At 41.1% G+C, this 15,517-nt stretch overlaps 1 protein-coding gene across 3 annotated transcripts in view; it reads left to right on the top strand.

Moving 5' to 3' along the window:
• The window catches only part of KCNIP4 (potassium voltage-gated channel interacting protein 4), a 242,555-nt gene that overhangs the window by 208,596 nt on the left and 18,442 nt on the right, over positions 1-15,517 (top strand). For all 3 annotated transcript variants that reach the window (XM_068975025.1, XM_068975026.1, XM_068975027.1), the window contains exon 3: positions 13,707-13,776. In XM_068975025.1, the coding sequence (XP_068831126.1) occupies positions 13,707-13,776 (70 nt within the window). The remainder of the gene's footprint in view (positions 1-13,706; positions 13,777-15,517) is intronic.

Raw genomic sequence — 15,517 nt, 5'->3', positions numbered from 1 at the left:
AGTATTCGAGTGTCCCTTCTGCTTTCCATTCACTGGGTAGTTTGTATTTAGTCCCAGCAAACCTTTAGGGACCATGAAATATACTTTTCCCATGGGTTTGGAAGCAGGAAGAAATTGTTGATAAATAGCCCTATAGACATCTGTTCTTGCCTTGTTCAATCCATCGATTGCCTTTCTGTGTATCTCATGGGTTATTTCCACATGTTCTTCTAAGTGTTCTAGATGTCTTCTGGTCTCTCCTTATGAACTTATAGCTGGCTCACTTCAAGTGTGATTTCTGACAATTTTACTGTATAAGAAGATAACTTCCTTTGAGAATTGTCAACTTGCTTGTTATCAGTTCTTGCTAGAAGGATGAGCTGCTCTACTTATTTGGGGGAGTAATCTTAATCTCCCTTTTTTCTTCCCTGGACCAAATGCCTAGTGTCCAGTCTTTGTTTTGTCCATTGTATGCTGTGCTACTTATTAAATAGGTGTCATCCACTTCCTTTGTCAGAAAGAATACCCTTAAGAATAGTCTTTGGACAAAACATGGATGCCATGACATTTCTATTTGTAGAAACCCAAGCTTTTCAAGTTAAGCACATGGATGCCTTCTTTGGCAACAGGAGTAGATGTGAGGGTTGATGAAAAACCACAGATGCTTACAAGATGTGACATAAAAGGCTTCCCAAGGAATTGTTTATTTCACAAGGACTTTTACTTTTTATTTTTTCCCATGATATTTTTGTATTGATTCTTTTTGGATCCACAGTGATTTATGGGAAGAGGAGATTTCAGCCAGCGAGTAGACAAATATTAGCTACAGAATATATCTGATTTGCATATCACTACAACCATTTATGGAAAATTCCATCAGAGTTCTGACAACCTTCAAGGAAACGCTAAAAGACTTTCTGAAGAGGTAAAAGTGTAAGGACTCACAATGCACCTCAAAAAAGAATTTCTTTAGCAATTTCCTATGCATACATGGATCTCTCTGCAAAGCCCCATTTCCAATGCTTTTCATGGATTGCTGTATTTCTAATGTACTCCCCTAAACATTAGTAGGGAAAACTTTTCTTTAATGAATAAAAGGCTCTTGAGTTTCCTCTGACATTTACTTCCAGTATGTGGCCTTTTATTCTTCTCAGCTGTCATTTACAATTGCAGTGTTCCCCTGTCTTTGAGGGTAAACTCTGATGATATTAGAAAGAGCAGATTCAATTTATAAAGCTAGACAGGGAGGCATAACTCATATCTGCTTTGTAGGCTCATTGCCTTATATCAGCCCAGCACTCTACTGGGTTCAACTGCTCTGGTGGATATCATTTAACCCTAGGATAGCCATGCTGAGGTTATAGTCACTCTTTGTATAATGGAGTTCTGTTTACCAAATTCCAGGTTGTTAATATTGTACTGACAGCTCACATCAAATATGATGTGCAAAGAAGAGTTCTAAGATAGAAACATAATGTGGAATTATCTTATTAATCCTCATAGCAGCCCTCTAGTGTCAATAGTTATCCCCATGTGACAGAGGAGAACAAGGGGACTTCGCGGAAATGTTTGTCTGAAGCTCTGCAGCTTTTAAGTAGAAGAGAGGTTCTGTGCAGTTCTATCTCACTCCAGAGCCCAGGAGCATAAGCATTTCACTAGTCGCTTCTAAATGCTTCCCGACAGAAGGGCACCAGCTATTAAATGGACATGAAGGTGTCTGTGATATCCACATATCAGGCTAGACATCAGAAAAGCCAGACACAGGTAAGGCTCAGCAGCCCATCGTGTGCTTTACGGGTAATTCCTATAACCTCAAACTCAGTCTCCTCAGTTTAAAAATGAGGCCACTAGACTAGATTACAGGTACCCCTGCTTTAGGGATAAAGACCTACATTAGCCCCTCTTTCTGCTAATGAAAAAAAGTCTGAAGAGGATTTTCACCTTTATGCAGAAAAGCAAAAAGCAAAATATAGCGTACAGCATTCCTTTTACAGTTAGCTGCTACAGAGGCAGCACACCCCAAGCACCAATGGGCACCATCAAGCCCCCTCCCCCAAGAACTACCCTCTGCATCTTGAGCAGATGAAGAACTGTGAGCTTTGAACTGTGTCTGTGAGCATCTCTGCTTTATGGTGACTGCTTCTGTGTTTTCTGCCATTTCAGCTTTCGGGAGGTTTTATGAGAGCACTCTACTTTTCAAGAGCAAGAGAAACCCATTTAAGCTCTAAAGTTGCTTAAATCCTCAAACTCTGTGGTCAATAGACTAGGCTCTGCTATTTTATAATTATGAGAACGTGGGTAGTTTCTTTCTAACAGTTTGCTCATCAGTAAAATGGAGGTAATGCTTGCATCTATACATTCCCATGAGAAAATCCAGGGAAAGCATCTAACACAATGTATTAACTTATCATCATCATCGCTATCATCATCACTATCATCATGCTAATTATTATTATTACAAAAGTTTCTCACTTACTAGTATGGATATTCAGAGAAGGCAATGGCACCCCACTCCAGTACTCTTGCCTGGAAAATCCCATGGATGGGGGAGCCTGGTAGGCTGCAGTTCATGGGGTCACTAAGGGTCGGACATGACTGAACGACTTCACTTTCACTTTTCACTTTCATGCATTGGAGAAGGAAATGGCAACCCACTCCAGTGTTCTTGCCTGGAGAATCCCAGGGACGGGGAAGCCTGGTGGGCTGCTGTCTATGGGGTTGCACAGAGTCGGACACGACTGAAGTGACTTAGCAGCAGTATGGATATTAGTAGTAGCAAAATAGTCATAGTACATTTATAACGGACCTTGCCACGTGTCTCATAACACTGCCTAAGGCAGCTGAGTAGGATCAACAGAAAATTGGCATGGCAGTTACATGCTAAGAAAATCTCACTCTACATTTATCACATTATGATCATACCATTGTGAGGGGTTTAAGAAGCACTAAAGGAAACTTGCTGGTCCTAACAGATTAATATACCAGCCAGCACAGCACCAGGAAATCCTAGCTACTTAACAGTTGATGGAGTAGTTCACTTAACCTGTCCTAAAATCTCGGACTTTTCCCAAGGTTCTTTGGTGTCCAGCCATTCATATTCAGATTAAAGTGTATGTGGTAAGGAAGAAGGTAGAGAGGTCCTTGCTGAACTAAAGGCAATCATTTCTCAAAAAATAAATTTAAAACATTTAATTTTCCCCAAATCTCACAAACTACAATTATATATGTTGTGGTTCAGTCACTAAGTCATGTCTGACTCTGCCACCCCATGGACTGCATCACACCAGGCTTCTCTGTCCTTATCCATGTCCCAAAGTTGTTGTTTTGGGGACACCAACAAATTCATATCCATTGAGTCAGTGACGCTATCTAAACTTCTCAGCCTCTGTTGTCCTCTTCTCCTTTTGCCTTCATCTCCCAGCATCAGAGTTCTTTCCAACGAGTCAGTTCTTCACATTAGGTGACCAAATATTTCAGCTTCAGCTAATGCTAAAGCATTGGTTCTTCCAATATTTAGGGTTGATTTCCTTTAGGATTAACTGATTTGATCTCCTTGTTATCCAAGGGACTCTCAGGAGACTTCTCCAGCATCGAAATTCAAAAGCATCAATTCTTCAGCATTCAGCCTTCTTCATGGTACAACTGTCACATCCGTACATGACTACTAGAATGCCGGGGTCCAGCCCCAGTGGATCCAGGGTAATTCAAAGCGGGGACGTCGTCGTGAGGAAAAACTTATATATTTTGAAATATAAAAGAGAGATTAGGAAAGAATAGTGTAGTAGGAAATTTTAGTGGAGAAAAGAGGCTGAATAACTTGGTTTACATGAAAAGCTTGCACCGTCTACTTTGGGCCACCTGCGCCCACTTGAATATCAAAGGGTGCCCCACCTTAGGCTCCCTTTCACGCGGATCTTAAAAGCCAGGGCAAGAAAGTAGACTCAGCGAGCCTCCGCATTCCAAATGGGAATTCAGCCGGAAAAGGAGAGGGAGGGAGAGGGAGAAAGAGAGAGAGAGCCGACACCGGGGGAGCCAGATGTCCAAGAAACTAGTTCGAGAGACTAGTCAGAGAAACTGGTCCATCCTTTATTGTTCAGAAGGCTTTTTATACTTTTAGATTGTACATAGAGATCAATGGGTAATACAAAATTATGCAGTGTCAGCAGCCCTGACTCTTATCGAGACCAGGCTTTCTCTCTGCATACCTAGTTGCATACACAAGTCTTAGGTGATTTACATCATCTTCTGGCCAGAAGGCCAATTAACATTTTACGGCCCTTTTCTGATAAGGGTTTGTCAACCAGAAGACTTATTTGTCTTAAAAATGTTGTTCTTTCCAAAGTCTGCTGCCACTCTCAGAAAGCACTAAATAAAGTTACATTCTTACATAGCAAGGATACAACAATTTATAACAAGTAAAAGGAGTACAGTGATTTATAACAAAGAGAAAAGTAATTAACTCAAAAGTCTAGTGTTGCTAACATCAAAACTACTATATTCCTTTTTCTATATCCCAATTACATTGATTAATATCCTTCAGGTGCCTAAAAGATAAAGAATATGGAGGCCTGGCAGCAGTCATTGAGTCAACAGTGAAACCCGTCACCAATATAATTTTTAGCGCTTTAGAAAAGGCTCTGTATCTTTAAGATGCTTTAAGCTTTGTGCCTCTTGCTGTTGGGGGGCTGTAAGCAATTCAGAAATTGTAAAAGTCCGGGAGAACCTGTCAGGCAAGTTAGAGAGCCATCGAAGGGGTTTGAGCTGAAACGTTCCTTTCATATGCAGGAGACTGAAGCCCTGAGTCAACTTTTTTCCAGAGGATGTCAGAAGAGTGGAAAGCACAGTACAATAAAGCAGGCAGACTCTGGTTTTGGGGGGTAGATGTTCAGGAAAACCCAGGGGGAACCCCTGAAGCCAGATCACGCCTTTGCGTTTTGTCGGGCTTCCTTCCTCATGACCTTTGTAATGGGCGGGATTCCTCACACAGGCTCCCGGCACTAGAAAAATCATAGCTTTGACTATATGAACCTTTGTATGTGTGTGTATATATATATGGGCTTCCGAGATGGCTCAGAGGTTAAAGCATCTGCCTGCAATGCAGGAGACCTGGGTTCAATCCCTGGGTAAGGAAGATCCCCTGGAGAAGGAAATGGAAACCCACTCCAGTATTCTTGCCTGGAGAATCCCATGGATGGAGGAGCCTGGTGGGCTACAGTCATATACATTTAATTTAAAAAAATGTTTAAATCAATACTTCAGTTTGGGTTGAAAGGCTTCCTTTTGCATGTGGCTCTCTCCAACACAGCCACCATAATGGAAGAAGATGTGGAAGCAAACAAATGTAGTGTGTCTTCTCAAAAGAAGTATTTCCATAGCTGGATCTCCAGAAGCCTTCTTTTTTAGTCCTAAAAAATTATAATCCAAAAGACAAGTTAACATTGCAATTAATGAAGTCAGGAAGGTGTAAGTTTGATTGCACTAATCTACAAATTCCATAAAAGCCAAAATGGAATATTTAAAAATTCACTCTGTATCCTTGGTGCACAGGAGAGTGCTTAATGCATAGAACACACTAAAGGACAATTTATTTAAAGAGTAAACACAGGTATTCCCATCTCTTTCAGAATTTTCCACAGTTTATTGTGATCCACACAGTCAAAGGCTTTGGCATAGTCAATAAAGCAGTACTGGATGTTTATCTGGACTCTCTTGCTTTTCCAATGATCCAGCGGATGTTGGCAATTTGACCTCTGGCTCCTGTATGCAGGTCAGGAAGCAACAGTTAGAACTGGACATGGAACAACAGACTGGTTCCAAATAGGGAAAGGAGGACGTCAAGGCTGTATACTGTCACCCTGCTTATTTAACTTCTATGCAGAGTACATCATGAGAAACACTAGGCTGGAGGAAGCACAAGCTGGAATCAAGATTGCTGGGAGAAATATCAATAACCTCAGATATGCAGATGACACCACCCTTATGGCAGAAAGTGAAGAAAAACTAAATAGCCTCTTGATGAAAGTGAAAGAAGAGAGTGAAAAAGTTGGTTTAAAGCTCAACATTCAGAAAACTAAGATCATGGCATCTGGTCCCATCACTTCATGGCAAATAGATGGGAAACAGTGGAAACAGTGGTTGACTTTATCTTTCTGGGATCCAAAATCACTGCAGATGGTGATTGCAGCCATGAAACTAAAAGACACTTACTCCTTGGAAGGAAAGTTATGACCAAACTAGATAGTATATTAAAAAGCAGAGACATTACTTTGAAAACAAAGATCTGTCTAGTCAAGGCTATGGTTTTTCCAGTGCTCATGTATGGATGTGAGAGTAGAAATATAAAGAAAACTGAGTGCAGAATTGATGCTTTTGAACTATGGTGTTGCAGAAGACTCTTGAGAGTCCCTTGGACTGCAAGGAGATCCAACCAGTCCATCCTAAAAGAGATCAGTCCTGGGTGTTTACTGGAGGGACTGATGTTGAAGCTGAAACTCTGATACTTTGGCCACCTGATGTGGAGAGCTGACTCATTTGAAAAGACCTTGATGCTGGGAAGGATTGAGGGAAGGAGGAGCCAGGGACGACAGAGGATGAGATGGCTGGATGGCATCACCGACTCAATGGACATGGGTTTGGGTCGACTCCGGGAGTTGGTGATGGACAGGGAGGCCCGGCGTGCTGTGGTTCATGGAGTCACAAAGAGTCAGAGACGACTGAGCGACTGAACTAAACTGACTGAAACACATGTATGCCTCTGTAAAAAACTGTGTGACTCCAACAAGTTACAGAATTTTCATCTCTCCAAGGTTCATTTTCATCTCTAGATAACCCTTACTTTTCAGGGTTAGTGAAAATGTTATTTAATAAAAGAGATATTGTAGGTAGGAACGCAGTGAATGTACACTCATTAAACATCTGTTACCGTGGTGATGTGGTCCAGCAGCCTGCCATCAAAGCATCCTTGTCTGCATGAAAATCTGTGCATCACTTTATCCCTTGGAGGGATCTGGACACACACCTTGATATCCCCCAGTAATTTTCAGAATGATAATTAGATTCATGAGGAAAGAAAATTATTGTTGTTTGTTCATGGGATTTGGTGAATATCGAATCACCATATGATTCTGGTCAGCAACGCCTCTCGATGTGAAACTTTCTCATAAACCAGTGGTGGTAGCACATGTGGGTACAGCCCTTCTGGAAATCAATGTGACTGTGCATATGAAGAGGCTTAACGTGGTTTAGAGCCGTAACGTGGTTTAAACCCTTTGGTCTTATGAGCCTCCTTCTGGGATTAGTCATAAAGAAAGAACCACAGGTGGAACCACAGATGTATGCACTAGAATGTTAATTACGTTACTATTCCTATGTAGTTCAAAAATGTGCTGCACTTCCCTAAATACCCAACAGTATGGTAAATGCAGCAGACACATTATTATGCAGCCTTTAATAATAATGAAATGTTACCGTCAGGATATCTTTTTATGGTAAAAACAATCAGATGCAATGCTACATTCTTATTCTAATTTTATTATTGTTTGTTGTTCAGTCACTAAGTCGTGTCCAACTTCTAATTTTATATGCATGGCATATTAATATACAGTTAGATAGTGAAGTGAAAGTGAAGTCGCTCAGTCATGTCCAACTCTTTGTGACCCCATGGACTGTAGCCTACCAGGCTTCTCTGTCCATGGGATTTTCCAGGCAAGGATAGTGGAGTGGGTTGCCATTTCTTTCTCCATACAGTTAGATAAAGGACCAAAATTCCTTACAGTAATATGATTATAGGTGATTTTTATCTACTTTATTTTTTCTATAGACAACATATTTTCACTACATGACCGTTTGCTAATAATCAGATGAAATATCAATAGGAAATAAAATACAGAAGCCATAAAGCTTATAGAAGGTTATAGTAACTTCTCACAGTATAGATAAGTGAGATTTCCTCACTTTCTCTAAAGCTGGGAACTCTATTACTTCTTGGTCTTATGGTGAAGAAAGCCGAATTAACAAATTCATGCTTCAGTGTTTAGCCCTTACTGAACTTCTTTGAAAATATCATCCTTTAAAAATGATATCAGGGGAAGTGGTCCAGTGGTTAAGAATCCACCTTCAGTGAAGGGGATGCAGGTTCAATCCCCAGCCGGGGAACTAAGATCCCACATGCTGTAGAGCAAGTAAGCCCGCTCCACAACCAGAGAGTACGTGAGCCGCAATGAAAGAACCTGTAAGACTCAATGAAGATCTCATGTGAAGTGACTTCGGTTCAGTTCAGGCTCTCAGTCATGTCCGATGCTTTGCAACCCCACTGATTGCAACACGTAATGCTTCCCTGTCTATCACCCACTCCCGGAGCTTTCTCAAACTCATGTCCTTCGAGTTGGTGATGCCATCCAACCATCTCATCCTCTGTCATCCCCTTCTCCTCCTGCCTTCAGTCTTTCCCAGCATCAGGGTCTTTTCTAAGGAGTCAGTTCTTCACATCAGGTGGCCAAAGTATTGGAGTTTCAACTTCAGCATTGGTCCTTTCAGTGAATATTCAGGACTGATTTCCTTTAAGATTGATTAGTTTGATCTCCTCGCAGTCCAAAGCACCGTTCCCCAACACCACATTTCAAGAGCATTAATTCTTTCGTGTTCAGCTTTCTTTATAGTCCAACTGTCACATCCATTCATGACTACTGGAAAAACCGTAGCTTTGACTAGAAGGATCTTCGTTGGCAAAGTAATATCTCTGCTTTTGAATATGCTGTCTAGGTTGGTCATAACTTATCTTCCAAGGAGCAAGTGTTTTTTAATTTCATGGCTGTAGTCACCATCTTCAGTGATTTTGGAACCCAAAATATAAAGCCTGTCACTATTTCCATTGTTTCCCCATCTATTTGCTATGAATTGATCAGGCTGGATGCCATGATCTTCGTTTTTTGAATGTTGAGTTTTAAGCCAGCTTTTTCACTCTCCTTTCATTTTCAACAAGAGATTCTTTAGTTCTTCTTTGCTTTCTGCCATAAGGGTGTTATCATCTGCATATCTGAGATTATTGATATTTCTCCCGGCAATCTTGATTCCAGTTTATGCTTCATCCAGCCCAGCATTTCACATGATGTACTCTGCATATAAGTTAAACAAGCAGGGTGGCAATATACAGCCTTGATGTACTCCTTTTCCAATTTTAAACAAGTCTGTTGTTCCATGTCAGGTTCTAACTGTTGCTTCTTGACCTGTATACAGATTTCTCAGGAGGCAGGTCAGGTGGTCTGGTATCCCCATCTCTTTAAGAATTTTCCATAGTTTGTTGTGATCTATACAGTCAAAGGTTTTGGCATAATCAATAAAGCAGAATTAGATGTTTTTCTGGTTTTCTCTTGCTTTTTTGATGATCCAACGGATGTTGGCAATGTAATCTCTTGTTCCTCTGCCTTTTCTAAATCCAGCTTGAACATCTGGAAATTCTCAGTTCATATGCTGTTGAAGCCTGGCTTGGAGAATTTTGAGCATTACTTTGCTAGTGTGAGAGATGAGTGCAGTTGTGCAGTAGTTTGAACACCTGTCCCTTAATAACTCAGATCAGTACTACCGCTCTTGTTAGACAAGCAAAAACATATTGCATTCTTTTAAATTTGTTATGTATTTAGGATCTTGTTTGTTATGGCAAGAGTTAACCTGACACAGCCACATTGTTTATGGTTTACACTTAGCCGTATGCATGGGCAGGTCAAACTCTTCTTGATGGAGAGGTGGAGATACCTCTTTTGTGCAGAAATGACTCAATAAAACTGGTAAGGAAGGAGTTAGAAAATAGACCGTTATACTGCTTTGTAAGTCACTAGCATCCTGAAAAATATGATTAACCTTTTCCTGAAGGTAGTAAAATGTATTGCTTTCCCATAAGAACTCTTTTAAATAAATAGAAGATCATCAGTTCAGTTCAGTTCAGTCACTCAGTCGTGTCCGACTCTTTGCGACCCCATGAATCGCAGCACACCAGGCCTCCCTGTCTAACACCAATGCCCGGAGTTTACTCAAACTCGTGTGCATTGAGTCAGTGTTGCCATCCAACCATCTCATCCTCTGTCTTCCCCTTCTCCTCCTGCCCTCAATCTTTCCCAGCATGAGGGTCTTTCCAAATGAGTCACTCTTTGCATCACGTGGGCAAAATATTGGAGTTTCAGCTTCAACATCAGTCCCTCCAATGAACACCCAGGACTGATCTCCTTTAGGATGGACTAGCTGGATCTCCTTGCAGTCCAAGGGACCCTCAAGAGTCTTCTCCAACACCACAGTTCAAAAGCATCAATTCTTTGGCACTCAGCTTTGTTTATAGTCCAACTCTCACATCCATACATGACTACTGGAAAAACCATAGCCTTGATTAGTCAGACCTTTGTTGGCAAAGTAATGTCTCTGCTTTTTAATATGCTGTCTAGGTTGGTCATAACTTTCCTTCCAAGGAGTAAGCGTCTTTTAATTTCATGGCTGCAATCACCATCTGCAGTGATTTTGGATCCCAGAAAAATAGTCAACCACTGTTTCCACTGTTTCCCCATCTATTTGTTATGAAGTGATGGAACCAGATGCCATGATCTTAGTTTTCACTCCTGGATTATTTTTATCATCGTATTTATTGTTTTTTACCTTTCTTCTTCCATCTGGATGCAGGTCTCATGAAAATAAGACATTTAACTTGTTTACTACTGCTGCCTCATTTCTTAGAAAAGTTCCTAGAATAATGGACCTACAGTATGTATGGGCTAAAGCTGTAAATTAATGTAATAAATAAAGGATGAATAGAGACAAATTAGCTTGCTGAGTCTTACCACCTTAGAACTTGACCAGGAATTTTCAGTTGACAGAGAAAGGATTTTGTCTGACCCAGACATATGATTAAACATAAAGCAAACACATATGAGACTGTCAATTTCTGAATTTCAATTCACATTATAAGATATATCTATCAAATGCATCTAGAGACTAAAGGCAGCTGACAAGTTTGCTAACTGCAGGTATCCCGTCATTTCCCATCTTTGTGTCTTGCTAGAGTCATTTGAACTCTGAGGCAAGTGTCTACTTTTGACCTTGCATATATTCACCACCTGATGGCAGACAGCTATCTATTTGCTCTCTCCTTACTATTCCCAGCAGATGGCTCAGAGATAAATAGCCAATCAATCACAATTTCCATGCATGAGAGGGTCTAACTACAAAGTGCTTATTTGCTCTTAAAATTGGTTCTGTCGCTGCCAACTAGATAAAGTCATTTAGTCAAAACTTTTGAGTGATGAACTATATACATACCATCGTCTTTCCTCTTGGAGTTGTAACTCTTGATTGTTCATTTATTCATGTACTAGTCAGGATTTTCCAGAAGAACAAAGCCAATAGATGTGTATGTATACAGAAAATGATTTATTTAAACAGTTGGCTCATATGATTGTGAAGGCTTAGCCAGTCCAGAATCTGATGGAAGAGGAAGACAGGCTAGAGACTCAGGAACTCAAGAAGGAATTGCAGTTCAAGTTCAAAGGCAATCTGCTGTAGAACCAAGAAAAATCAGTGTTGCCTATCAGGTCCCAAGGCTGGAAAATTCTCTTTTGCTCTGGAGAAATTAGCCTTTTGTTCCATTCGGGTCTTCAAATGACTTAGGTAAGGCCTACTCATATGCTGGAGAGTAAATTCTTTTACTCAAAATCCACCAATTTAAATGTAAATTTCATTCAAAAACACCTTTATAGAAAGATCCAGAATAACGTTTGACCAAATAACTGGGCATCATGGCCCAGACAAATTGGTATATAAAAGTAAACATCCTAATTTGCTTGCTTGGGTGTTTGTTTTTTTTTTCCCTAATTTGTTTCTGGCTGCTGTTTCTTTGCTGCGATTCTCTTAGTTCCTTGGGGTCATTTATATCCACAGGGCTTATTTAACACAAAACCTTGTGACAAGCTGGAAAGTTTCAAGCTCACATTCCAACTCTTCCACTGGATCTGAGTAACAAGGCACTTGACCGCAGAACCTAGTTCCTTTTCAGTGAATGGAGATATCTATGTCATTATAAAAATCGAATGGGAAAAATACATATTGACCACAAGCCAGTAACACAAGCTTCACATTGGCAACTACTATTTGAAGCTGTGTTAATGTATCAAAGGTATAATCTTTCAAACCAACAAAGAAGAGAATAGAAAATTCCTCATGTGCAGCACATGACAGTTGTGAGTAACTGAGTTTTAGGAAAAGGAAACATCAAGTTAATACATAAAGTTTATTCAGGAGGGGACAATGATTTCAAGAGTTAAGAGTTTTAAAGGCCACAAATGATTTTTGAATATCCCAGAAATAGCCTCAGAATATCCATGTCTAACATCAGGGGAATTAGCATACCTCTGATTCTCCCCCAATGAATCTTGGAGATGCTGGTAGACCAGGGGGGTTCTGTGAGAACTGAAGTGAGGGAGCTTACAGAAAATGGGCCTGTTCCTGAAAAGCTACTCAGAAGGGCCAGACAGAACTTATCACTTCCCCACCTTCGGTATGCAGTTAGCATCCCACGTGTGGTTTGATGTCAAATTACTTTGTGATTGTCAGTCTCGACTGTTCCAGGGATCTCTCCAGTTCAGATTCCTGACCAGACTGTTTTTGAAGCTCCAAAGAGTGAAAGCATTTTTAGCCCTTACATCAGTGTCAAGTCCACTTGATTAGTCCTCATCTCGGCATAAAGGCAGACCTTATATGGCACTGGGCTTCCCTGGTGACTCAGACAGTAAAGAATCTGCCTGCAATACAGGAGACTGGATTCAATCCCTGGGTTGGGAAGACCCCCCGGAGAAGCGAATGGCTACCTACTCCAGTGTTCTTGCCTGGAAAATTCCATGGACAGAGGAGCCTGGCGGGCCACAGTCCATGGGGTCACAAAGAGATGGACACGACTAGGCAACTAACATGTTCACTTTCACTTTGTATGACATTTTAGATTTCAGTTTCTCTTGTAGAAAATTTCCATTTCAGAGGGGTACCTTTGCTCTTTGGCCCCATCAAGTCAATAATCCAACATTAGTGGCGTTCCTGTGGTCAGTATCCATTAGTCTTAAATAACTCCAACCACAGGACAAAGGTGGGAATTCATTACATTCAGGCATCCTCCTTTTACACCCTCCTCTTTAGAACTTAAAAAAATCTTGGGCTCTCTCCTTACTCAAGTGATTTATTTCTGCCCTTTGTTATTATGCAGTCTGGAGCAATCTGTAGCTATTCCTGCTGGAGGCTTGTGGGGCCACCTTAGACCCAAGTGAGCACACCATTTTCACATTCAACTAAAGATGATGTGTGTCCAGCACATCTGCAGAGGACACAACACAAAGGTCCAGTCAAGACCATATCAGAAACCTCTTGCAATTTTCTTGCTGAATGAAAAACAAATTTCCTCCTACCCATAGATAACATATATACACGTTCTTAAAAACAACCCTGTGGTTTTTAATGTGTCAGTCCAGCTGTGATGTGGATACTATGCGAAGATTTTTACATCAGCAACTTTTTTTCATTCTGTGAGAACTGGAACAAAGAGAAGTTTATAGTGCACTTTTATTCTTTTTGTGATAATGGATGGATGGATGGATAACTTTCTTGGTTCAGCTTTGCACAGTAGACAGTCCTATTTCAAAATGTGCAGAAAAGTCCATTTTATGAACACTTTGCTCATATTGCTTCTCTCCCACTTCCTCTAGGAATGTCCCAGCGGGGTTGTTAATGAAGATACCTTCAAAGAGATTTACTCGCAGTTCTTTCCACAGGGAGGTAGGTACAAACGTGGATCAGTGAGCATACTTTCAACTAGAATTACGCTTGCAATCTGGAGTTTGGTTTAATCTTTCATGGCATGACTCTACATTTTTCATCTTTACATCCAAGAATTAATACACAGCATGCTGCCCATGTGATTCTCAATACATCATAAAAGTGAGCTACTTACAAATTCTCAAATATCCAAGAGTTCACTCTTCAGCTGAACACAAGTAGTATTACCAAGTGCCTGTTGCCACATCCCTCAGAGGCATGGCGCTTTCTGACGGTGATGGATGGGTCCTGAAAGCCGCAAAGCTTTCACATGCATTACAATGTCTCATTCTCCCAACTTTCAAAATTAGAAAGTGTAATTATCCTCAGTTTTTTGGATCTGAAATCTGGGGCTTAGAGAAGCTAAATGTTTAGCTCAGGCTCATACACCCACTAAAATGGCAGATCTAGGTTAGAATCCCCTGTGGCTCAAATGATAACCTGTCTGCAGTGCAGCAGACTCGGGTTTGACACCTGAGTGAGGAAGATCCTCTAGAGAAAGGAATGGCTACCCACTCTAGTATTCTTGCCGGAGAATCCTATGGACAGATGAGCCTGGTGGGCTACAGTCCATAGCACTGCAAAGCGTCAGACATGACTGAGCAACTAACTACTACTAGGTGAGAACCCAGATATTTCTGGAGTCTTATCTAGGCTTTCTTCTGCTCCTTTCTGCTCTTCCTCTCTCTTTCAGGAACTCTTCACTATCACCCCTCCCCCTGCATCTAAGAAAATCAATACCACTCTAGACATTATTTTAACCGGGAAGAAAACAAAGAGAGTGTAATGACAACGTGTACATACTAGAGATGAGTGAAGAGATAACATCTGCCAGTGGAACTGATGGTCTCTCCTTTGATCACTCATCACTGGCAGGATGCCCAGCTCAAACTTGTCCTGCAACCTTCCATGTTTGCAGCCGTGTGTGAGGTGCTGATGATGTAAGGGGAGTGAGACTGCCCTGAAGGATGGTAGAGCCTAGTGTAGCAGATGGGCAGGGCCAGCATGAAAAATAAACATGAAGATGGGAGTTAACAACATAATATTATGAGAACACAATGTAGGCACAATTAGACCAGCTGAACGACAGGGAGGACATAAAAAAGATTCGATCCAGATAAACCGAACCTGAGTTGAAGGAGCTGCCATTCGTCAGGCATCTAATACATGTCTGGCCCTGGCATGTGTTACCCATTACCCTCCAACAACCCTAGCTACGATTCTCCCTTTCCATACATGTGGAAACCAAGGTGCACAGAAATCCATCCATTTCCTAGTCATCACCTTTTTACTTCTTTCCTACTTAAAAGAGTCACTATCATCTGATGCCAAAATAACTGCAGTGTTCTCCTAGGTAGTCTTTCTGATCCCACCCCTCTTTTCTACTCCCCCACCATGGTTTATTCTCACATGAGCCAGAGTTATCCTGGGAAAACGTAGGTTGCATCACTGCTCTGCCCAGAATCTTCCACCCACTCAGAGCAAAACCACAATCACTGTCTCCTGTTCTCTCTCTGCCTCATCCTACACTGACCCTCCGTTTTGCTCACCTCATTCCAGCTTCCCTGGCCTGTTGCCCTTCCTCCAGCACACCAGTCCTTTTGCTGCCTCTGAGCTTTTTTTTCTTATTATTAAAAAATTTTTGGTTGCTTTGCACCAACATATGGGATCTTATTTGCCACCCCCTCCAGAGATCAACCCC

The sequence above is a fragment of the Capricornis sumatraensis genome, chromosome 7 (genome assembly GCF_032405125.1).
Source record: "Capricornis sumatraensis isolate serow.1 chromosome 7, serow.2, whole genome shotgun sequence".
NCBI classification, from domain to species: Eukaryota; Metazoa; Chordata; class Mammalia; order Artiodactyla; family Bovidae; genus Capricornis; species Capricornis sumatraensis.
This window is presented reverse-complemented; position numbering and strand designations above follow the sequence as displayed.